The sequence below is a fragment of the Corapipo altera genome, unplaced genomic scaffold (genome assembly GCF_003945725.1).
Source record: "Corapipo altera isolate COAL_440 unplaced genomic scaffold, ASM394572v1 67, whole genome shotgun sequence".
Lineage (NCBI taxonomy): Eukaryota > Metazoa > Chordata > Aves > Passeriformes > Pipridae > Corapipo > Corapipo altera.
The window spans coordinates 4,971,790-4,995,381 of record NW_020884906.1 but is presented as its reverse complement, the minus strand read 5'-3'; the positions used below and the strand labels follow the sequence as shown (position 1 = coordinate 4,995,381).

Below are 23,592 nucleotides of genomic sequence, written 5' to 3'. Positions count from 1 at the left end.
CCACATGCTTCCTCCAGGTATCCAAAACTGGGGCCCATCAGGAAAGCCCTTTTGGTAGTCTTGGGTGGCTGGAGCACTCCTGAACTAATGGCTTCAGAGATATCCCAAAATTTCCTGCTGCATACACTGCAGGATCACCTTTCCTTCCCCAAAATAAATCTGGTTCAAGACTACACACAAGAAAGTTGCTGTGTGGACTTTTATTCCTTATACCAGCCAAGGCAAAGCCAAGATTTCCTCTCATATCTCCCTGCCAGGGCACATTGGTCCCTTTCAAGAAGCCTGGTGTCTCTGCATCAACTCTGTGGAGCCTTGGTCATGCTCTGTGCCCATCCATGGACATGCCTACAGCCCACACAGGAGCAGAGGGTACTTGCAAGACAAGGCTTGTCACCAAGTGCCTACACACCAGCATCTGCCCTCTCCAGATGTTATTGTCCCATGTTCAATTATGGGGAGGAAAAATACACAGCTCCTGGAACACCATTTCCAGTGTTAAAAGACATGCAGGTGAATGGTTGGGGGGACTCCAGCTCGCTCCTGAGAAAAGGGTCATCTGTAAAAATGGAAACTTAAAGACAATAAATTGGTTGTGTTGTTATCTGGGGAGCAGTTGGTGTCATTTGGCCCAGCACAGATGAAGACCAAGAGCTGCACATGATTTCCAGTGCCACACACACTGCCCTGGCTTCCCACCCCTCCCTGGGCTCCTCAGGATTAATCCCATTTGAGAGGCACAGTGATCTGGCCTGCTCTCATGCCATACTGCACATGGCTATCTCAGATGGCTGCAGAAACACAGCAGCTGCTTAATGTATCCAAAATGTCATCCCACAGATCAACACCGGGTAAACTCTTCAAACTCCTCACGCCTGCTAAGCAGAATGGCTCCGAAAGAAGAGCATGATCTCCTGAACTGGGAAAATAATCCTCTATAAAACAGTGACTCATCTCATTCTGGATAAGGGTGGAATATACTGTGTTAACATACATACCACTTATTTACAGCCACGTTTTCTGCCAGAGAAGCCATTATGCACCCCAGCATTCCTGTGTTAATATGAAACCTTGGTCTAAAATCCCAACACATGAAAAAAATCAAAAAAAACCAGTTCCTTGATTTTTCAGACCCCTCACCCAACTGGCACCTGCCATTTAACACTCAACCCAGTTTTTCCTCACTCCTTTTGAGGACCAAAATATATATAGAAGAGGAAAAAAAGCCCTAATCCTTGTCAGCTTGCCAGGGCATTCCGCTGCAAGCATTCATGGTACGACTTGTACCAACAGCAGATCCTGAAATACTTCTCCTCGCTCCTCCAGTCCAGTTGGCACAGCCAACCGAACAAGCTAAGGGGAAGTCTGTGGATCCTTCCAAGAAAAAGCCTGCTACCAAAAAAACCATCATGGAAAGCAGCACATCCCTGCAAAGACAGACAGAGCCAACTTTCCCTATAGCAACAGATTCAGACTGGTTCAGGTTTTCCTTTCTTCTTCCAAGCCAGAATTGCTGCACAGGGAGTTCAAATCTTTGCCCAACCACCAAGGAGTGATGACAACTCTCAATTCTGACGTACATGGAGAAAGAGCGGTCTGTAACTTCCTAATGAGCCTCTTGCTCAGGAAGCCCCAAAATGCAGGAGTATCTCAGCATCTGATTCCTTCCTGCAAGTTATCACTCAACAGCTTTTTGCCCCAACACCTGACTCATGCTTAACACACTGTGCCCATGCTGAAATGCTTCACTGCTTGTTCCCTTTCCACTGGATCACAACTAATCAGCATCCTGGTGGCTGCAGCAAAACTGCAGCCAGGAGAGACCAAAAACCTGCAAATCTGCAGGAAGGAAGACCATCTAAGTAAGCCCAAATTATTTCTGTGGGATTTAAAGCATCCATGGGGTCAAGCCTCAAATACCATGTGCAAAGACAGATGCAGAAGCTTCAGAGATCTGCCCAAAGTGAAGGCAAAGCCAAACTGGGGGACAGTCTCCCAAAACAGAGTAAAGTGGATCCCCACGGTTTCCAGGAGAGGAGGGCAAACACCAGCCACCCACCAGGCAGGTGGGCTCAGAGGAACAGAGACTGAACAGCACGAGGTTCTGAACTGCTCTCCAGCTGCAGGCGCTGCTCTGGATCAGCACGAGGCACAGTGATGGTAGGGATGTCCACCCAGGAACACGCACAGAGCTTGATCCCCAGTGCTGTCAGTTTGCCATATCCCACTTGCACCAGACTCCCAAGTTGATTTCCTTAAGGAGGGGAGTGATCCTGGAAGAGCATCAGCTACCACAACCAACAGCACACAGGCTGCTTCCTCTGAACTCCCAAAGCCACGGAGGATTGGAAGGGTTCCCCTCCACCAACACTTACTACAAGGGGAAGATTGTCTGGTGCCCACCACCACTGTGTGCCAGGTGGGCTGCCAGGCAGGAAACCACAGTGAGGGTCTTTCTTTCAGACACAGCACACCCCTGTGCTTCCCTCTACTTAGCCCACCTATGCCCTGCTGTGGATGTTGTTTGCCTTGGTCTCCCTCCTCCCAGCCCCTCACACCGAGAGCCAGCTGCCTCTGCTGGAAATCATCAATCCCAGCCCAGGAACAAAGCCAAAGTGCTGAGCCTGCCAAGGGGACTCAGCTGCAGAGATGGTTGCCACTGCCACCCTCCCTCATCCAGGCTGTGCTCTGTGCCAGGCAGAGCCATTGCTATTTTTGGGAGGGCACCAGTGACCAACCCAACCTGCTCCAGGAGTTCCAGGGTCTTGGCCCTGGAACCCTCAGGTGAGTGACCATCACCTAAAGGGCTCCACTTACAGCACAGGAGGCACCGTGTTACAGCAGATCCTCACACCACAAAGGTGAACAGCAAAGCCCCCTAAGGATGGATCTTTGAGTGTGGTGCTTAAAGATGCAGAGAACAGCAGCTGCCTTTGCAAAACACTAACACCTCCCCAAGCCCAATGGTGCCCAATCCAAATTACTTCAATAACAAATAACATTGGATTGAAAATTTCTTTAAATTTTTCAAAGACTGCCCCGCTACATGCCCAGATGCCCCCAAAATTTTTTTTAATGAGTCTGTGTCCCAGAATCCTGGCACAAGATGCCAACTGAACTGAGGTGGTATTTTTAGCTTTATTATCTAATTGTTGCAAAAGTGCAATATTTCGGATGTTATGGGGAAAAGGGATGAAATGTAAGTTGATTCTGTTAAAAAATTTTCTTTTTATAGCATGACAGAGCATCACCATTCACGTTGAAAGTGAGGTACTATGATAAGCATGTGGATGTATATCTAGTTCTGACAACCTCACTTAACTTTTACCACATTCATGTGATTGCCAACACAAAAAGAAGCTCGAAAACTTGGAAATATTTGCAGGCCAAAGGGAGATGCCTGGGTGACCACACCAGATCAGGCATGTGGTACAGCAGACACCAAGGCTTGCTGCTGGGTTTTTTTAGTTATATGGAATAACCAAGATACATTTTTTTAAATAGCATATCCAGACCTTGAAACCTTCATTTTACTGGAGAGCAGAACTGCTTCTCCATTTTGCAAACCATCAGTAGTGTGAAAAACAAAAACAGGCAGAAGGAACATGTTGCTGGCTCCTCTTTACCCATCTCCCCCAAATTTAGCTAAATCTGACCCAATTCCAGCTTAACCGTGTTACTCTGTGCTAAGAAATCAAAGCACTGAGAAATCAAAGTGAGCCAAGGCAGTGCAACATGTTACAATAAATTATTGGTTATCAGAAGTGACGTGACCCTCTGTACACACAGGTGCCACAGGCACAGTCCAGAAGGGCACATCCAGGAGGACAGATACAAAACCTACTTTGGAGGCTGCTTTTTGCCTCCAAATTCTCACAGGTTTGTTTTTGAGCACCAAGCCAAACCCATCCCACTAGAAAAAGAGGATCCTGTCTGTATCTATTATGCATGCAGCACCCTGAGGTCTTACTCCTCTCTCCTAACAATGATTTTAGAGAAATAGATTAATCTCTGACTCTGCACTGGTTTTGTTCTTAGCCTGACTAAGGAATAAGCATTAAAAAAATGTTTTGTATAAAACTACTGTACCAGTGCTCTTATTTCACTTCCAGGCCATTTTTTTCCAAAGCCAAGCATCAAATGCAAAAGAAAAACCATAAGAGAGATCAGCATTTTGAGTAGAAACAGAGAATGAGAGTGATATCCTTCAGAAGAGATCAGTTCCTGTGCTTAAGGCATGTACAGTGTTCCCAGCCACAGAGCACTTGCCTGATTGGCACCCAAAAGCACTGCCAGCCTTCCACAGGAGGCTACAACAGGAAACAAAACAAACAGGGACACAGGCAGAGGCGTGAGGGGAGCAGACAGGAAAAAAGCAGCTTGGAGAAAGTTGCAAGGGAAATGCAGACAGAGAAACAAAAACAATGAAAGCAGGGAGGAAGAGCAGCAGCAGAGGAAGCAGAGCTGGGGGTGGAAATGAGCTTTTCTCACTCCTCCCTGCAGCCTTGGGAGCCACAGACCACACCTGACCACATGGCTTCATTTTCTATGCTGAAGAAGCCAACGCGACCAGTCACAGCAATGTGAAACTTCACAGTAGGGAGGAGCGTGGGTTTTTTTGTTGTTTGTGTTTTTAAGACTTCTTTAAAATGTATGACAGACCCAGAGAAGAAACCAGAGGGCAAAGGTGCCACTTTCATTAGCACAAGGAAGCTGAACCGGCGCAGAACCTGAGCACAGTCAGTACCCACACACAGCATCCCACTGCCCAGGTCCCTCACAGCGCTCCTGCTCCCACCACAGCCCTGCACAAAATCCTGGCTGATGCAGCCGGGGTTCCCCAGGGAAGGAGGGGAGCCAGTACCTTTCATTGCCCGGCTGGAACTCGGAGAGCAGGGACGGCCTCCGCCGCTGTGGCTGCATGATAGACCCCGGAGGGAGGTGGGAAGCGAAATCCCTGGAATGATGCTGGTACTCCAACAGTGCAACGTCCTGCAGAAACAAACACAGAAGAGCTCATTAGGCGGGTGGGAACTTCCAAGCACACACAGAACCCTGACAACTCAAAAAAACCCATGAAGATATTCCTCCTTTGAAGTACTGGGTGCTGGGCCACAAAGCTCAGTGCTCTTCCTTTCCCAAAAGGTTCCCAGTAATTCCCAGACCTGTATTGTGTTGGGATGGTAGCTCAGCCCCCTGTCCAACATGGCTGTGGGCAGGCTGGCTCCTGAGAAGGAACCTCAGTAATACCAGCCCAGCTACTGAGCACCCAGACAAGGGTTTCTGGCATCCAAGCAGTCCTGATGACAACTGCAAATCTGAGAGGAAGAACAGGTAGAAACAAAACTAAAAGTCACAGGATGTTTTCAGCTTCAATAATTCACACAGTAGCACAGAGAAAGAAAAAAGAGGGGGAAAAAGACAGAAGAGAAATCACAAATGTTATCCTGACAGTGTGCCTTTAAACACAGCTCCCCTGGGCTGAGCTCAAGGGGTTTGAAAGGACAGTTTGCTACTTATTATGTGTACGTCCCTTTTGTTCCTTGACCCTTGGAGAGTACAGTACAGTATGTTCCTGATTTTAATTAAATAAGAAGCTCTCCTGCTCTGTGCCACAGACTGATTCCAGCAACAGTATTTTAGCAGCTACATTCAACCGCTATTTTTTATTTGCAGATAGATACTTGACCAGCAGACTAATCATCTAATTAACTAAGACCTTCAGCAATGGCATGGAAAGCCCTGTCACAGAATACCCTGGAAAAACTGACATACATTTATGTTATAAGAACCAACTCCTCCTGGGAGGCTATTTTTGAACAGTTCTCAACTGAAACAAGAAAGCTCCAATTCCATCAAAAAGAAAAAAATACATTTCAGGATGAAAAAAAAAATTCAATAAATAAGACACCACATGTGTGCAAGCTGATGTGGGCAGAGTGTCTCAGCCCCAACAGCTACAACAGGAATTATAAGATCAGATGTAGTGAAGACCAACATGCTCCAGCACTAGGGAAGCTGGGGAATTGCCCCAGCAAGGTGCATGGCAGGCAAAGAAAGGATTCAGGAGTTTAAACAGCAACAACCTATGCCTGGGAGATCCCACCTCCCAGGCTGGAAATGAACGAATTAGCCCAGCACTACATGCACACTCCCCTCCAGCCAGTTGTGGAGTAGAAGGGAATATCATGGCCCTACATCTTTGACCATCAGAGGGTAAAATGACATGTTTACATAGAAGCTTCTCTGGAAAGCCAGGAAGAAAAACAGAAATTGTAAGCACTAGGCCCAGGGGAGCCAAGAAAAGCAGATCCCCTACTCTACATCCAGCCTCTCTTGTACAAAAGCTGAAAAGAGCAAATATCAAAGGGAGGAGGAAGGGGAATTGTGGTGTCCGATGGTCAACACTTCTCCTTGTGCCTAGAAAGCTGCGCCACTTTTTGGAATCAAGTTCATTTCTCCCCATCCTCAGGCAATAGTGTGGTGCTGTTCCCTTTCTGTTCTGACCAACCTTGGGAATCACGAGGAAAAAGGAGCCTCTGCCAGCCCCAACTCCTAGCTGGCCCCTCCAGCCTGGCCATCTCAGAGCTCAGCCTCTGAGACAAGGGGTGTCTGCAGACAGGTTCTTGTGACATAAGGCATGAGTGGGACAGCACCTCCTCATCCTCACAGGGATGTTCCACTTCTGCTGTAAATCCAGGTGTTAAGGGAAGACACTACCCCGTGTAGCTGCTTTTCCTTCAGCTCTGGAGTCCATTCATGCAGGAGGCCATGGGGGGGCTGCAGGACAGAACATGCCATCGGTCCAACCACAGATGGGACAGATGCAGATATCTGGAGTGAAGGAGCCCATCAGCCCTTACAGCCCCAGCCAAAGCAGAATCCCTGCCTACAACAAGCTTCCCCACATTCACACTTGTCCCGGTTTTAAATTAAAAATAAAGAATTAAATAGAAGAGTGATGCAGCTCCTGACATCCACCTACAAAACAAACACATCGTGTCTGGGAAGACACACCAATAGGCCCAAAATCAGGACCGTCACCTTCTGTGGGTGTATAAACAAGAATTACCCGTCTGGGAGGCTCAAAGGCTGTGCCCTTGAGAGAAAAAAAAAAAAAAAAGGCTCTTGCATGTCCCAAGAACCATCTGTTTTTCCTTTTCCCCTTGCCCACACTCAGCTGAGCTTTGCCTTTTCCTCCTCTAACCCCACCAGAAAATGGTTGGTGGGGCTCAGAGCCTGCTGGCATGGCCTGAAGTGATGGGAAGCTCGTTACACTGGCACATTAGCTCAGGACTGGGATGGTAGACGTGCCTCTCTGGCTTCCCCATGGAGGGCAAGGCCGGCGATCACCAGCTCCGGCTTTTCCAGACATCGCCCAGCTCCCTCTGACCTGCTCCACGTTGCTCACATCCACGCTGGGTTTTACAAGAAGAAAACATCACCTTAAAATTAGCAAGGAGGATTAAAACTGACAAATTTCTGTGCCCTGTGATGAACTGTCAGAGGCACCACGGGAGCCCTGGCAGGACGTAGGTGGATTAATTGCTCAGAAAGCTCCTCCAGTAAATTGCACTGTGGGCTGGGACTGTGTTTTTCAAACTCAAGTGCCAGAAAGGTTCACGAACCGCCTTCAAACTGCCTGGTGGACTTGGCAGCATGGGGGTAACAGTTGGACTTGACGATTCTGTAGGTATTTTCCAACCTGAATGATTCAATGATTCAGAAGAGGCTTCAATTTTGTTTACCAGAATTTTAAAAATGCCTGCTGGGGAGGCACTTTGCTGCCAGCACAGCTGCACCTTCCACACACTGGCATAGACACGGGAGTAGAGCCCAGTGCATGCTACCTGAATTCCCCACCACCAAAGCACACTAACATGATTTAGCCCTGTCCTGACCTCAAATTTCTAGCACAAGCTTGGCACCTGCTCAAGGGCAGCTGTAAAACACCCGAAATAAAGGAACTCTGCAACCCCAAGCTACATGTCGCTCCTTTTCCTCTCCATTGTTTTGCTGGGTTTTGCTCTATTTTTTCCTCTCCCTCTCTTTGCATCTCTTCCTGCCCTCTGCAAACCCTCCTCCCACCCCACAAATCTGCTGATGTGTCAGAGCACCTTCTCCGGGGCTGTCAAATCTCCCACTGCCTTGAGATGGAACTTTCTTCCTTCTACACCAACCTTCCCATGGTTCCTTGTGGTTCAGGTGCTCCCACATGGATGTACTTTGGGAAGCTTTGCAGGATTTCATAAATTCAGTAAATGTCATGACATAGAAATGAAAGAAGCATTAAGACCATGGGTATTCAGGGGCTCTGGCACATCAACAGATTTGGGGGAGGAGGCCAGCACTAGCAGCACTGCTGAGGACAGGCAGACACCAAGAGTGCCACAGTGCCATAAACCACATCGGCAGAGCAAGCCAGCACTAGGCCAACGTTTAAATAAATCAAATGCTAAAGACCCAAAAGCAGCCTCACTAAACAAACTTCTTCACACAGCAGACTGAAGAGGTACTTGGACCCACCTTGAGGTGCTGAAAATGTTCTTTGCTGCCAGCCAGGAAGGCTGGACACATCCACCCTGACCCTGCATGGGGTGCTGGGCGGGGGAGATAGGGAAAGCACCTGCAGTCTCAAGGTCTTTTTGTGTTATTATTTGATTTGGGAGTGCCAAGAGCAGTGTTTCCATACCCTTCCTGGTAAATCCTCTGACCCTAAATAACCTGAGTCTAGCAGGCTCATTTAGATTTGCTAATCAAACTGCCCTAAAGCCAGGAGCTTGAATGCAGTATTACAGAAAAGCTCTCTAGCCCTATGGAAGGAAAAAAAAAGCAGCTTTCCCCCCCACCACTTTTAAAATTTTTTTAAAAGCTTTCACCCTGTTGCCTTACATACCATAAAGTCTCCAGCAAAATCTGTGTTGTCCCCGACCTCGGGATAACCCACACACTAAGCCAACAACTGCAGCCGCGCAGCCTCTCTGCCTCTCTCGCTTTCTGTTTCGAACACGTGCACTTGCTGGTGCACTTCATTTCTCCTTCCCCCGCCTGCAGCTGCCCAGGTCCCTGCTGCCTGATCTCCAACGAGCAGGAAGAAAGGGAGGTCTGAGAGCAATGCTGGAAGCACCCCCAGGCACTGACCCACAGCACACAGCGCCAGACAATGCTATGCCACGGCCAACAGCGGCTTGGACCCTGCTCTCCCAGCTCCAGCACTGAGCAGATCCATATGGACAAGGCAGCTACTGACTGCTCCATCCAGATGGCCTTCCCACAGCTCCAAGAATTAGCCCCGGAGGAGAAGACCCCAGAGACATGAGGCCTGCAGAAAGGAAACCTGGAGCTGGTCTTGCAACAGAAAGGCGAACTGCTCCTCCTCTCTTCCTCCCACTAGCAGAAACACAAGTACAAACGCCCAGTGCTTCTGGCTTCCTTGGAAAACAGCTCTGGAGCAAACCCATGGAGACCCAGAATGCAGACAGACGAGGACCTGCAGCACAGCTCGAGCAGCCCAAAGCATGAGATCACTCCTCGTCGCTTACCGCCGAGAAAGCAACCGGGAGCTCCCCGACGAGTTTCAGTGCAAGACGGCTTCGCTTAAAAACCACCAGCTCTTGTTTTGCCGTGACACCAAGGAGGAGCAGTCCGGGGTCAGCCACCACATCCGCCAGCTGAGCTGGCTCCCTGTCAGAGGGCGGCACCACTGGCACCGCAGCCGCCTTGAATCACGGCATCGGTGCAGCAGCACCGCGCTTGCGGAACGCCCCGGGTACAGCGGAGCTCACCCAGTGACAAGCCACTGCCCCACACTGTCCTTGTCACCTTTCACAGGCAGGCAAACAGGCCACGGTACTGCACATGCCACTTTGAGGAGCAAATCCCAGCTCCCTGCTACCTCCACCAAGGATTAGGGCTGCTCACTACAAGCTCACCCAGCGCTGTATTGTGAGTAATTTGTATTTCTTAACAACGTGCTATTTCTGCTGAAACACTCCCAAGTGTTAAGCCCCAACAAGGCCAATTAATAATGGCATGGTGCAAATAGTGAGCAAAAAACAATGCCAAGGCATCCCTACTTATTTCACTTCTCATGAACTGTCTCTTACCTGATCTCACAAGGGGATGCCTGGCCTGTTCCTGCTGCTCGTGAGCAGCTGGTGGGCTGTCCTGTGAACTCCTGTTAACCACGGGGGAAGTGAAGGGTGATGTCAGGGGGCTAGTGCCCCCCCACAGACTGGGGCACTGGTGGCACAGAGAGCCACAGCTGGGCACTTTTTTACAGCTGCTGCTCAGGTATGTCCCACATGTCCCAGAGCAGCCCAACACGGTATCGAGACTTAACTACACAGCCTCAGACTGCAGAGCCATCCCATCCCTCTGGGAAGCACGTGGCAGGTTGAGCTTCCTGCACCTCCAGGAACATACAGCCAGCATGGAGCAGCATATCCTAATTTGGAACCTGCCAGGGCCTCGGACCATCCAGCAAATAATTTGTGCAATAAGCTGCTGCTCGAGCCCCTGGCTGCAGCTGGGCTTGCGACCAGTGCTACCCACAAGCCAGGCAGACCAGCTCTCCAGCCTGAGGTGACCAAAGCAGCACAGCCACCACTCTTGTGGCTTTGCTGGAGACAGGGGATGCCCCCATCCCTGCTCTGCACACCCTCAGCTTTGGAAAAAGAAGTTGCTTTAAATCTCTTTCTGCCAGCAGCGAGCGTGACCTATTTTAGCAATAAAAGGAAAAGCTCTCTGGTGCCTGGATACCCCTTGGCACTGGCAGCACAGCACTTGCTCATCAGACCGAGAAATGCACTTTTTAGTCTTCGCCTGGAGAAAATTTTTTCCCGAAGCCGATTCTCAAAGGTAAGAGGAAGGGGGAAGGTTTGGGAGGAACCAGGGTGGTAGCAGAGCTGTCACTGCATGAGGTCCAGCAGCTCAGGTTGCATGGGGACCAGCGTGGCCCATCGTCCTCAGCCTCCCCAGTGCAGAGGAGCCACCCTCTACTGCTGAAAACCTCTACTCAAGTGCAAAGGAGGTGATTATTGATCCAAACAGGTTGTCCACAAGCACAGTGCTGTCTGCCCAACTTCCTTTCAAAACCCTGGGAGGAGTTCACTGCAGACTTAAGAGAAAAAATACTGACATAAACCATACAATAACTTCTCCACAATCAGCTCCACTGTTGAAGATAAGGTCAGTAATAAAAACCTGGCTGAATACATGCATTTTTATCTTGCCTACGGGGATATAACATGTGCTGAAAAGACAAATGCCCTTATTGTTCTGACGGTCTCATTGCCATCCATCTCTCAGAAGCTGCTGACTTGGCCTTTTGTTTTAGGAGGTGACCACACTGCGCGTGGCCCCTTCTTGGAAAGCACTGATTCCTGCTGCCACCCCTGCACTGAGGCCAGGGCTGCTGCCAGCCCCGGTAGTGTCTGCACCAGCTGCACAGCACTGCATCCTTCCCGATGCCCGCTCCCCGCCTCTCCAGCAAACCAGGGCTGTCAGTGGCACTTGGCTGTCCCATCTGAATGTGCCATTCATGGAGAAGTCATGTCTTGGTGAGGGCAGCTCTCAGCTGTTGTGGCTCCCCAGTCATCTGACCGGTGCCGGGTGCTGGAGCCAGCCGCCAGCCCTCTCCCCAGCAGCCAGAGGTGCCCACAGAGTAGCAGCACATCCATAACAGAGCTGCTTTTGAGCCTCTCTCCATCACAAGACTTTTGTCCCAGTCGCATCCAGGCGCCTTTGAGCCCAGAATGACCCGTCTGCCCTTCCTCCATCCCCTGGTGCTCTGCTTCCTGATGCCATGAACATCCATTCAGGGTGAGCAGCAGCTCTCTTCACACAACAAACCCAAACTTTCCACCTTAAAAGCACCAGGTCACTTTGTTCATCATCACATCTCTTTTGCAGTGCAGTCCCCCACCATCTCCTACCACACTTGCTCCCATACAATACCTCTCTGCAGGTACCTCTCTGAAGACCCTATCATCTTTTCACATCCCCCATTTAGCTCTCTCCTACTCCTCCTTACACCTCCATAGCAAATCCTTTACTTGCTCAGTATTTTGAATAAATGCTGTCACAATGACAACCACCAAGTCCCTAGTCTTGCTGAAGGTGCCTCCAGGGGCTGGTGGGCAGCAGGATCAGAGTCAGGCCTGGAGTGCAGGAATTGCTCCAAAAGTGGCTTTAGTGGGTCTCCACCTTTGCCAAACCACATACCCAGCAAAAGTTCTTTCTTCCCTGTAGATTTACAATCTTGAGATCAAATAAAAGCAAAGCATCACCTTCTGCATCAAATCATGTCCAAAAAGTGGATTAGGGAGCAACCACAGAAGTTTACAGTAGCTTGAAGCAAAAGAAGTGTTTTGGATAAAGGTTGTATCCCAGGAAAAATGAGCTTTAAATACAAACTGCTGTAAGCCGACTCCTCCTTCCTGGCAATAGGAGGGAGACCCTAGGGCAGGGAATTAGGTGTCCTGTTCCTTCACCTCTGTACTCTCCCAGTCCCACAGCAGAAAGCCAATTTTCCCATATCCACCACCAAGCTCCTAAGAGCTAATGCAATCTGTCACTGCAAAGGTACTCAAGAGAGATTGCCTGAGTTCTCGTGACAGACCTGATCAGAGTCAGCATTTCAAAGATATGTCCTTTTTTTTCAACTCATTCCTTAGAACATTAGCTGGAGCCCCGCAGGCAGAATTCAGGATGCCCCTCACTCAGCTAGCCTGTAGCGGGAGCCTGTTCCTTGCACTTCCATTCTGCAAGCTCCTGGAGCCCCCACACAAACTGGCATTTTGCTCCCAAGGGACAACAGTGTGAATAACTACTCCAAGGAAAAACAACACAGCAGCAGTAATGCAAAATACACTGCCCCTCTGCAGGCTTACCTGGCATTGCTGTGCCACACTGACCATGTCACTGTGGAGAGCAGCGAGCTCCTGCCATCCCCAGAGCTTGCGTCTCCTGACAGCACCTTCCGCGGCAGGACACTGGGTTTCGCTCGCCCTACTCAAACTGATGGGAGGAGGAGTCTGGGCAGGGAAGGCACTCGATTCCCTCCAGGCCACCTTTTGGCTGGGACACCAAATCAACACGCAAGTTTGCACCAACCTCTTGTCTCTGGTTCAGACAGACAAGGAAGTTATTTATCAAGGGCCAAACCAAACGAGTGATCGGCCGGGACACTCCTGCACAAGGCCTGTTTTGCAAATGGGGAGCTTAATGAAGGAACTACTGAGCTGTTCCCAGGGAGGAGAGGTGGCATGGGGAAAGCACAAAGGTCTCAAAGCTGCAGCAGAGTGGCTGAGAGAGGCTTAAGTTCACCCTTCCATCCCAGCTGAAGCCATGTGCTGGGAATGGGGGCAAACAGCAGGAAGGAGGCAAACCAAGCACCTGTTGTTTTGTAGGGAGGGAAAAGTGCTTATGATGGTGATTCATATGACAGTGGAGCACCACTTCCATATGAATGTGCACACACCCCCATCATACCAATCCCCAAACCTGTTTAGTATCTCTAGTAGATAAAACACTAAAAGCACCCTAAAAGCAGAAGCTATTTTGTCACAAAGGTTGCTGCATGAGGACACTTTGTGTGCCCTGACCCCCACCATCTCCTGCAGCTGATACCACCCTCCTGAAAAGCCCATCCTGCATCTGAAGCCATGTCATTCCTGCCCGGAAATGTCAGGGCTCTAACAGGAGCAGGATGACTGGTAAGGAGGGCACAGCAAGAAACCGGATTCACATGGGAAGAAGAGAAGGGAACCCTTCTGTTCCCAGGGAATACTGATCACAAGGAAGCTTTAAAAGGAAAAGGGGATGTGCACTACACAGGAAAATTGATCTGTTTATAGAAAATATCTGCAGGTTGCCTGAAAATGAATATCCTTCATGCAAAACTTTCCTTTGAGAGAGCATGAACTTCGGATACATTAGAAGGTTAAGAGCGTAAGTAATGTGTTTTTTCACCTTTAGCTAAAGGTCACAGAGCATTCAAACAATTCCTCTGTTTCCAAGCTGAACATGACAGAAGTCAACTACGCACACCAACATTACAGCTAATGAATATGGAAAACAGAAATGTTTTCCCTGCAGTTTGGCCAAGAACCACTCAGTGCCCTTAAGAAGAAACTGCTGATTATTGGTGATTTTAGTTTTACCTCAAGAAAGTCAAACAAACCAGAACCTTTTCATCAAGCTTCCCTTTAAAAGCATGCTCACTTGTCAACACTTTTTGCAAGTCATTTTCTAACAGGACAGAATAAATCCAGGGTCATTATAAAATATTGCACCATTTTCACATCCAGCCTCCCTGACAGCTGTTGGGACCAGATGTCTCTCAGTGAGGAGGAAGAGGAGGAGTACACCTGAATATGGTTGGGGACCTGCTTACCCTGTGGAAGAGCCTGTTTGCTGCATCATCCCCCAGAGCTCAGTCTGGGTCAGACCCATAGGTTCACAGCCCTGCCCAAAGCTGGCACCCAAGAGTGAAACCAGCCAACAAACATCCTCACTCAACCAGTACTCGATCTTCTCTGCCAGCTCCAAACTCATCAGTAACTCATGGACATGCTGCTGGGAGGAGGTGCCCATGTGTACAAAGCATATTCTTGTTTGTTCACTTGAAATACGTATTTTTCCTCTTTTTATTGGATATCCTCTTGGGTTTTCTGTGATGGGAGAAGAAAAATGCCCAAGCCTGCTTCCACTGCCTGCTGCCCCTTCACAACATCCCCTCTCACTTGCCTCATCTGTGAAATCAAACAGCTGCAATCCTTTAAATCACTTTTCATAAAGTGTCTCCGAGCCTAAAATAATGTCACGGCTCATTTCTGAGCTCAGCATTCCTGCCGCGCCGCATTTCCCTGGGTGCGACCGTCACAGTTGGACTGTGATTATTTATTTATATTATAATAGCATTTGCAGCCCTGCTGTGCTCAGCCCTGCACACGTGCCCAGGAGGTGACCCAGGGCGTTTCCACCACCAGGATAAAGATCCCTGAGCTGACGAATTCCCAGTTCTCAGGAAAGGATGTCTTGGAACGCAACAAACCAGAACCAGAATTTAATTAGATGCAAGACATGTTAGTGTCGGGTTGGTTTTGGCCTCTCTTGCTTTCTTCCAAACAAGCTCTCACTATGCAAACACACCCCATGACAAAACTGACCTGGCCAAGACATGCAAGCAAATACCGCTGACTTTTAATATTAAACAGCACAGCAACTTCAAAGGAACTGGGCTCTCCTCTCCCAAGCAATCCCACCAGAGATCAGCTCCAGCCCCAGAGCCATGGCCAGGTTCCAGCTCATGGCGCCACCGAGCCAGAGACACGTGTTTGCAAACAGCTGAGAGCGGGGGGGCAGATCATGCAGGGACACGCTTCCAGCAACACTCCGCCTACCCTCCCAGGAGAGGCAAGGTGTGTTGGTTTGTGTGGGGCTGTCACGCTTCTGCTGAGAGGAGCCTTTTGGCTTTCCATCCAAAAAAATCTCGGCTCGCACCTCTCCTGCATCCAGACACCAAAAAGGTATCACATAACTTCGGGTGATTACATGTGGCTGTAAAAATAGCTTCTAGAAGCAAACGCCAGCAACTTCTTCCAACATTAATACAATAGAACAAAACCAGTGTTCACTGCAGCCGGGGAGCAGGGCAGGCTGGAGGAACCCTCAGCTCCGGCCCACTGTGAACAACTGCTCCACTCAGCTCATCCTGCTGTTGGCAGCACCAAGGGGAAGAAGCTGGGATTTGCAAGAGAAAAGGGCTCAGCACCCTAAGGCCAAGAGCCTTTTGCGCTCTTTTAAAATCAGTCTCCGCACTGTGGATTGAGGTTCCTTTGGTTTGTTTATAAACCACAGTTTTGCAACAACTGCAGATCATGCTCACCTGGTCACATCCTCCTCTATCTCCGGTTTCTGATAAAAAGAGAACTGGGATTTTCTTTCTGAGACAAATGCTCTTGGTTCTGTTCCACCCCCCAAACAAACACGCTCGCACCGATGGAAGCAAAACTCCCATAAATCGAACCAGGTCAGCGTGTCTCATAGCCGGGATGAAAAGCTTCTTTGTGCAGCAGCACGCAGGCCCTGAGCAATGTAGATGAGCCAGCAAACACAGCCAAGAGCTCGTCCCGCACCCTCCTTAACGTTTCTATTTCAAAGCCTTTCCAAACTCTAGCTCTGCTCCCTGGTGCCACTCTGCTGAGGCCAGGTAAAGAGGATAAATGAGGGAATTTCACCCCTTCACTGACACTTCATGGGTTTCCAGGCTCTGAAGTCAAACACTGAAACCAGCACAGACTGAACCTGACCATTCAGTAGCTGTCACTGTCAAACATAACTCCCAGAGTCTCCCCGCTGACTTGTGTTACAGCCACCTTCCTGGCTGTGGCCACCTTGCTGTGACCCACCAAGAAACGGCTCTGAAGAGCCTTGCATGTGTGAGCCACACTCCAGCACCTAATAAGATTCTTTTAAGCAGCCTGAGCTGACTAAAGCTGTTCCACTAAGGAGAGTTTCTTCTGTTGAGGGTTTAAACCTAAAACATTCACCCATGAGCAAGCACAGATGTGAGTGACATGGCACAGAAAGGAGAGGCTGGACCCAGGTGAATCAACCTCTGCAAGTTCTAGTACAGCAAAAAAAAAAAAAATCATCACCAGCTTATGTCCTGATCCAAGAGGAGAAAAGACTACAGGTCAATGCAAGAGCGGGAAAAAACTGTGGAAGGATAAAATGGAAGGCTCAGCAGCTCAGTTATTTTCTTACTCCACAGGAGTGCCACATGAAGAGAGGCAGGTCTCCTGAACAGAGGGCAGGTTCACTCCCAACAGTTTGTCTGAGAACCAGAAGAGCTCTCCCATGGGTGTGAGGAACAAGGACTGGGCTTGCAGGGAAGCAGTGAGCCCATATGCAGGAGAGGATGGTCATTCCTTTTGATTCAGGGTAAGGAAAGGCCATGCAGAAGAGGTTTGGAGGCTACGTGCTCCTGCTCCACACAAATGATCAACATTCTCCTTTCTCCCAAGGCTGGATACTGCACCCAACCAAGGGTGGTCCTGCCAGGAGGACAAACAGACAGAGGTGTTCAGAAATGATGAGCGAGAGCCCATGAGCACTGCCACAGTAAGTGCCAGGAAAAGGCTGGAAAGGGAGAGAAAAACTGAAAGCACCATATGGAGAAACAAAAGAGGATCCCACGAGAGAGGAACGACGAAATCCTGTACCACAGGCACGGAAACGGTCTGATTTCTGTGTAACAGCCACATCCGAGAGCGGCGCGGCTGAACCGCTGCCCAGCAGTGGGGACACGCCGGCGGCTCCCACCCCGCGCGTGGGTAGGGAAGGGAAGGCTTTGCCTTACCGCGTGTGGCCGGGCAATCTGAACCGGGTAGGACATGGCGTGCGGGGGGTAGCGCGGCTCGGCAGCGCGCCAGCTCTGCGTCACGGGCTGCGTCGATCCAGACATGTCGGAAGAGCAGGCACGGCGGCCGCTGCTTCCAAATCGCCGACGAAAGGATTAGGAGAGCCGAGAGCTCCTCTTCATCGTGTGTGTGCTCTCCACGTCACGCAATAGCTGGAAGGGAACAGGAAAGCAGCAGGTTAAAATTCAGTCAACCACAGTCCCATGTGACAACCGAACATCAGGCCTTGGGCGATCATCAAAACCTCACTGCCCTCGCAATTCCCCGGCAGCCTCATCTTCCGCTTGGCAAATGCCACTGCCAAGTTTTTGCTGTAGATTACTTCTATCACAGGGAAGTCCAAATAAAAGATTTTCCCAAATCCATCCCACCCAGTTTCCCTGGAAAGCCTTCCCCCAGTACCAGCAGGACTAGGCCAGCAAACTGCCAGCAATTTATTTGGGTCCTGTTGATCTGTGTCTCCAAGTCTCTTGGAGATGGGTATTTTTTGCAGGATGACTTAGTTTCCAAAGACACAACCTAGAGTTTTGGCATTTCAACACAAGGTCCCTCCCCAGCCCATCCCTTTCCACATCCACACTCTCACATGTCAGTGCCCTCCTTTCCAAGCTGTGGCCACTTTCACAGCCCCCTGAGGTAAGCCCTGATCTATGCCAGGAGGGACACCAGGCACTGACCTCCCCTGCAGCCATATCCATCCAAGAGGCTAAACTAAAAACCAGGACTAAAGCACGTCACACGTCCAGAGCCACCTGATCAGCCCCTTCTGATCAGGACCAAGAGTCTGAGAAGACAACACAGCCCTGAGGGTATTTTCACAAACACCCCTGCCACCCATGCTTTTTCTCCTGTACCACCTGTTGCAATTCCTTTTGCAGCTGCAACATAATCACGGAAACCAACAAAGTCAGAAGATACTCCTCGGCCCAAGGGGAGATTTACAAGCTACTGATTTTCATAGATACTTCATATAGTTTGCTCAGTGAGGATTTTAAGCCTCCTGGTTTTTGTATGGATTACACTGAAAAAGTAGCAAAGGTCTAAATGCTGCATTTCGTTGCTGCCAGCTTGAGGTGCATTAACTATTTTTCACATATTATTGGTTAGTTATACAAACCATAAATTCCTGTTACTGCCTGAGCTCAGAGGATGCTACAAGGACTGATCCTAAGCAGGGAGAGCCTCAGCTCCCTGGGATCCATCCTCCATCCCACCCAACACTGCACACACTCGCTCATCTCCTGCTCGGTGCAGGTGCACGTTACATATAGACTTGTGCAAGGTTTTTTGGCAGCATCAAAATCTTCCATCAGCACATCAGGAGCAGCAGCAGAAGTTTCCAGCGCCACAAGCTCTCAGCAGCCTCTCCCCACGCTCATGGTCTCTGAGCATGGGGAGCACAGCCAGTCCCAGCCAACGCAACTTCAACTGAAACAGCGGTTGGCGTGTACAAAAACCAAAAAGGGGTGGGAAAGCGGAGGGAGGGTGGGAGGGGGAAATAAAAAAAGAGGAAGCTTTTTTTTTTCTAATTTTTTCTCCTCCTGTGAGACCACAGATCAGCCTGTGCTGATAAACCCCTCGCTATCTGCTGCAGGCAGGCACAGGGCTGCCTCGCTGGTCTGCCGGCACTGACGCATCGATCACAGCCAGAAATAAAACCAAACCAAGGCAACGGCCCCCGGCAGCCTGGGCACGATGAGCAGCCAGAGGAAAGTAGCCTAGGGAGGCTCCCTCACCCAGAGGTCAAATTTTACGAAAATCATATTTTTCAGCAAATCCCCGTGAAGTCTAAGGATGACAGATACACAAAGACATCGCCATGCTCCTGCCGAGCGTCAGGTGGAACTCTTTGGGAAAAGGTATTTTGCCAAGTGATGTATGGAAAAACACACAGCAAGGTTTAGCTCTCAAGGTATGGAGCAGAGAGACAGCCATGTCTTTCCTGCTTTTGGCTCACTCCATGCACAGGAGCTGGGATTCCCCCTAGCCCTGCACCCACACATCCCTGCCAAGCCGCGGGGCACCTTACCTGCCACCCCAGGGAAGCACCGGTGGCCTGGGAGCAGCCTGACTCTCATCTCAGATAAGGCAGCCTCCCCATGCAAGAGCCTGGCGTGCTCAGTGCAATCCACTCTGGGCAGGAAAGTACCTGAGCAAGTGGGGGAATTCAGAGGCACCCAGAAGACGCGTATTTATACTTCCAGTATGACTGTCCCACTTCCCCTCACGCTTCGGACTGGATGGGATTTTAATCACCAATTCCCACCCAAAGCTGGGGGCTGTGCCAGGAGCACGTGGTTCAAAACCCTCTCTGCTCGCCCTCCAGGGACACACCAGCACCCTCCCAGGAGACACGAGCACCTTCCCAGCCCTCCTGCAGCCTGTGTGTTTCTCAAGGGACAAACCCTCCCTGCAGCTGCCAAGGACACGTGCACGGGGCTCTCAAGGGCTCCAGAAGCTCGCTGGGATCTGCAGTAATTTAAGGTACTTTCCTAATAACGGATTCCAACTCGGACATTTTGGCTTGCAGCCACCTACGAGTTAATTAGCACATGTAAATATACACACACACACACAGACACACACACACACACTCTCACAGACACACACACACACTTCCAGCTGGGGGCCCAGATTCCTTGGCAGCTTTCAACAAGCCAAGGCTTCCCTGGAAGCTCAGCAGGTAGACCTGATCGCACTGAGCCAGCTGACTACAGTAAAAGAAATAGGATGGTTTTTCTTTTTTTAAACTCTTCAGGTCAGAAGTTAGGCTTAAAACTCAGCACCATGTGCAAAGCCACATGGTATTAAGCTCTAAAACAGTTCAAAAGCTTTTTCCTCTGTCTGTGCAACCAAAACAAAGTTAACTGTCTGCTAGAGGGCTACAGACACAGGATGAACTTACAGGGGCCAACAAAACCATCCTGCATCGAGTCACAGCGTCTAATCACACAATAGAAAGAACACAAAAGGGATTTTTCTTTAACAAGGGCAGCAAACCACCTCTGTCTCCATTAAGGCTTCTTGTTAGAAGCCCTGGAAAAACAAGAGTGCTTGCAAACAGGCAAAGAAGCACTGCCCAGGCATTTCCACACCTGCAAACAGCAGGTCACCAGCAAGATCTCAGCGTAAGCCCGAGGCCCTGGATGTTTCCATCACAGAAGGACTGTAGTCCAGAGCCAAATGAGGCCATCAAAGCACTGGGGCAGCTCCAGAAATGCCACCACCTCAGATCCCATTTTTACACTCCATATGCCCATCCCAGCACTGCTCCAGGGAGGAGGGTCCATGACCAGCTGGCAACAAGGCTGTGGGTGCTGCCACTGGGGAGTAAAGTGGGAGCACAACATTGTGCTGGGGATGTACTGGTGCCACTTCAGAGCTGGGTGCAGCTGGGACACTGCTTGGCCACCTATTCCCAGCAGAAGACACTGGGGTGCCTTCTTCTCCACAATCCTTTAATAATTATTTTTAAGAGAGGAACACAAACAATAGAAGCAGATTAATGGAAATAAGAGAGAGAGAGTGCAGCCAGGCTCTTTAAATCTTTAAAATCAAACTGTTTGGTTCCTACTTTTCAACTGATTTTGATGAGGAACAGACATTGTCTCACAGGAAAAGTATTTCCCCCCCAGTTGGAGTCTCCATCCGAGACTGTTTTACCCACAGACCTGTGTTAGCCATTACAGCACTAGGTATGAAGAGATTTATGGTCTCTGATTAGGAACAGGAGAAAGCTGGAGGTTACAAGCAAACCCAGAATCAGGCCTACAACATGAAACTGCAGACGAGGCAAGAGACCACAGAACCTCCTAAACCCATTTATTTCCACCTGTTGGGAGACTCTCAGGATTTTGCCCTGCTGCAAAACTCCCCCCCATCCTCCCTCTGCCACCACCCTGCTTCCCTCTTTTTCCTCTTCATGTGCCATTTACTGTCTAAAATTGTTTTCCCATCACCTGTTCTCCCAATTCACACCATGAAAGGAGACTACAAGCCACTGCAAGTTGCTGCAGGCTGGCCCACACGTCAAGGAGCTCTGCCCGCACGCCCGGCTGTCCCAGCGCCTGCCAGCTCCCAGCAGCATCCCCAGCTCAGGTACAGCCAGTGCTAATGGGGTGCACAGCACTGGGCCAAGCACATTCACATCCAGACCAAGAGACGGGCATGGACAAGCCCACAACACTCTGCGGATTCCCAGCCAACAGCACCTGGACACAGAGCTGTACAGCTCCGTGCTGGGCCTTCAGCGCAGCTCCCGACCACGGCAAAGCACGCGCTGATAGAGTCAGGACCGTGCTAAAACACCACAGGTTCTAAAATAAGGGTTTGTAATTAAATCCAGTTGCAAAAATTTTAATTAACTTCATTGAACATACTTGTTGCTCTTCAAAGTTAGAGCCAACCCTCCCAATCAGCTCCGGACTCCTCAGGGAGAGCAGGATTCCCAGGCGAGGTCCCTGCCTTTGCTGACACAGTACAAACGTGGGCCAGTTGCTGTAATTACCCTGTGCCTTAGTTCATCTGTCTGAAAGGTGAGAACAACAAGACACTCCCAGCTCACAGAAAATACCGGTTCATCCGTGCTCTGAAGAGGTATAAAGATCCCAATGAAAACATATGGCTCAAGTTCAAAATACACTTTTTTTTTTTTAAAGCAAGGACATGCTGAAATAAGGTTAACAGAATATTTTGTTTCTTAAGTCCACAGTAATGTTACTCAACTTGTGGTCTACGGACCATGGATGGTCTATAGAAGACGTTAGGAGGCAGCCCACAAAATGACTGCAAAAGACCTTATTAAAAGGCAATGACTACTACCACCACACCATGCAGACAAGACAAATAAGAAAAATGCTGCTGGCACTCACCAGTGCATTTAACTGAAGAGTATTGACAACAAAGCCCATGTTTAATTACATTAAATGATGCAGTTTTTGGAAAAAACAACAAAGCTGTCTTTAATCAAATGCTAAATACATGACAATTTTCCTCCTCAAACAAGAAATAAAAGGTATATATCCTCCAGTCAACTCGTGTAGTTTGAAATAAAAATTAGGGAGACTTTTGTTAATAATGCTTAACTAATACCGAGCTATAACATCCAACTCCAAGAGTCCAACCAACTATGATACTTAAAAAAAACCCAGCACCCACTCGTGTGTGTCACAGAAGAGCGTACTGCCCATCGGCCGCCGTCCCACTGATGTGCTGCACAGCTCTAGATCAAAACCAGACCCGAAAAGCAGCTAAGAGATTTACCCAGCCTTGCTTTAAAGGACGAGTGGAAGCTAAAACAATTAAGATGCAATGAAAATGAGTAGAGAGACACTCCTGAGAAATGCACCACAACGTAACGTTAATGGATATGTCTAATCAATATGTGCATGAAATTTTCTTGGAAGACAGTTGACATTATACACAAATATTTGTATGTACTGTATCTATTAAGTCCTTTCAAGAGGAAAGCAGGCCGTCTGCCATAATTTTAGGGCTCTATTCAGAATAACAAAGATGACTATGTCAGTGTCTGCAGCCCAGGAATCCACAGTAATCACAGCAGAGCACAAAGGTTTTACACTAACAGTGCAGCAAAAGGTCAACACGAAAGATCAGGCACATCCTGAGCACCATGGCATAGAGGAGAAGTTATTTCAACCCCAAGGGTCGAGGCATGTACCTGCACGTGATCCTAAAGCATTTTTCTTGCTTTGGAGGACTACAAAAGCCAGGCCAGGCTGGCAGCACCCTGCACATGATGGTCAGACCCTGCAGTTCCTCAGGTATCCCTCCAGCAGCAGGACCCAAAACAGCTCTTGTCCCGTTCCCCAGCTGACATGCTGGCAGCAGCCCTCCTCCCTCTTTGCTTTTGTCCAGATGACTTCTGAACTACATTTTTTCCCTGCCTGACTGACGGTGTGGACAAGCAATTATGGCAGCAGATCTGGGGGAAGAAGGGGCCTGCAGCACCATGACAGAGCTGCTCAGAGCAGGGTGTTACCCTTGTATGAAGGTACAACTGGTCCCTAAGGCTATGGAGGGGATGGCAGAAGCTCAAGAGTTGAAGTCTCTCATCCTGGTTTGCTGTCTCATAGCTGGAAACCTCCAGGCTGCATCAGCTCTCCCACCATGGTAAAGCTCCACGCAGAACCAGTTCCTATCCCTG

The 23,592-nt window shown here is 49.3% G+C and overlaps 1 protein-coding gene across 13 annotated transcripts in view; it reads right to left on the bottom strand.

Annotated features, from left to right (window-relative positions):
* The window catches only part of NCOR2 (nuclear receptor corepressor 2), a 238,664-nt gene that overhangs the window by 148,358 nt on the left and 66,714 nt on the right, over positions 1-23,592 (bottom strand). For 12 of the 13 annotated variants that reach the window (XM_027652404.1, XM_027652403.1, XM_027652408.1 and 9 more), the window contains exons 2-3: positions 17,366-17,578; positions 4,862-4,989 (exon numbers count right to left, since the gene is read on the bottom strand). In XM_027652404.1, the coding sequence (XP_027508205.1) occupies positions 4,862-4,989; positions 17,366-17,470 (233 nt within the window). In that variant the 5' untranslated portion in view covers positions 17,471-17,578. Of the gene's footprint in view, positions 1-4,861; positions 4,990-17,365; positions 17,579-23,592 lie in introns of those variants that run through there. The other variant, XM_027652397.1, reaches the window with a different exon arrangement.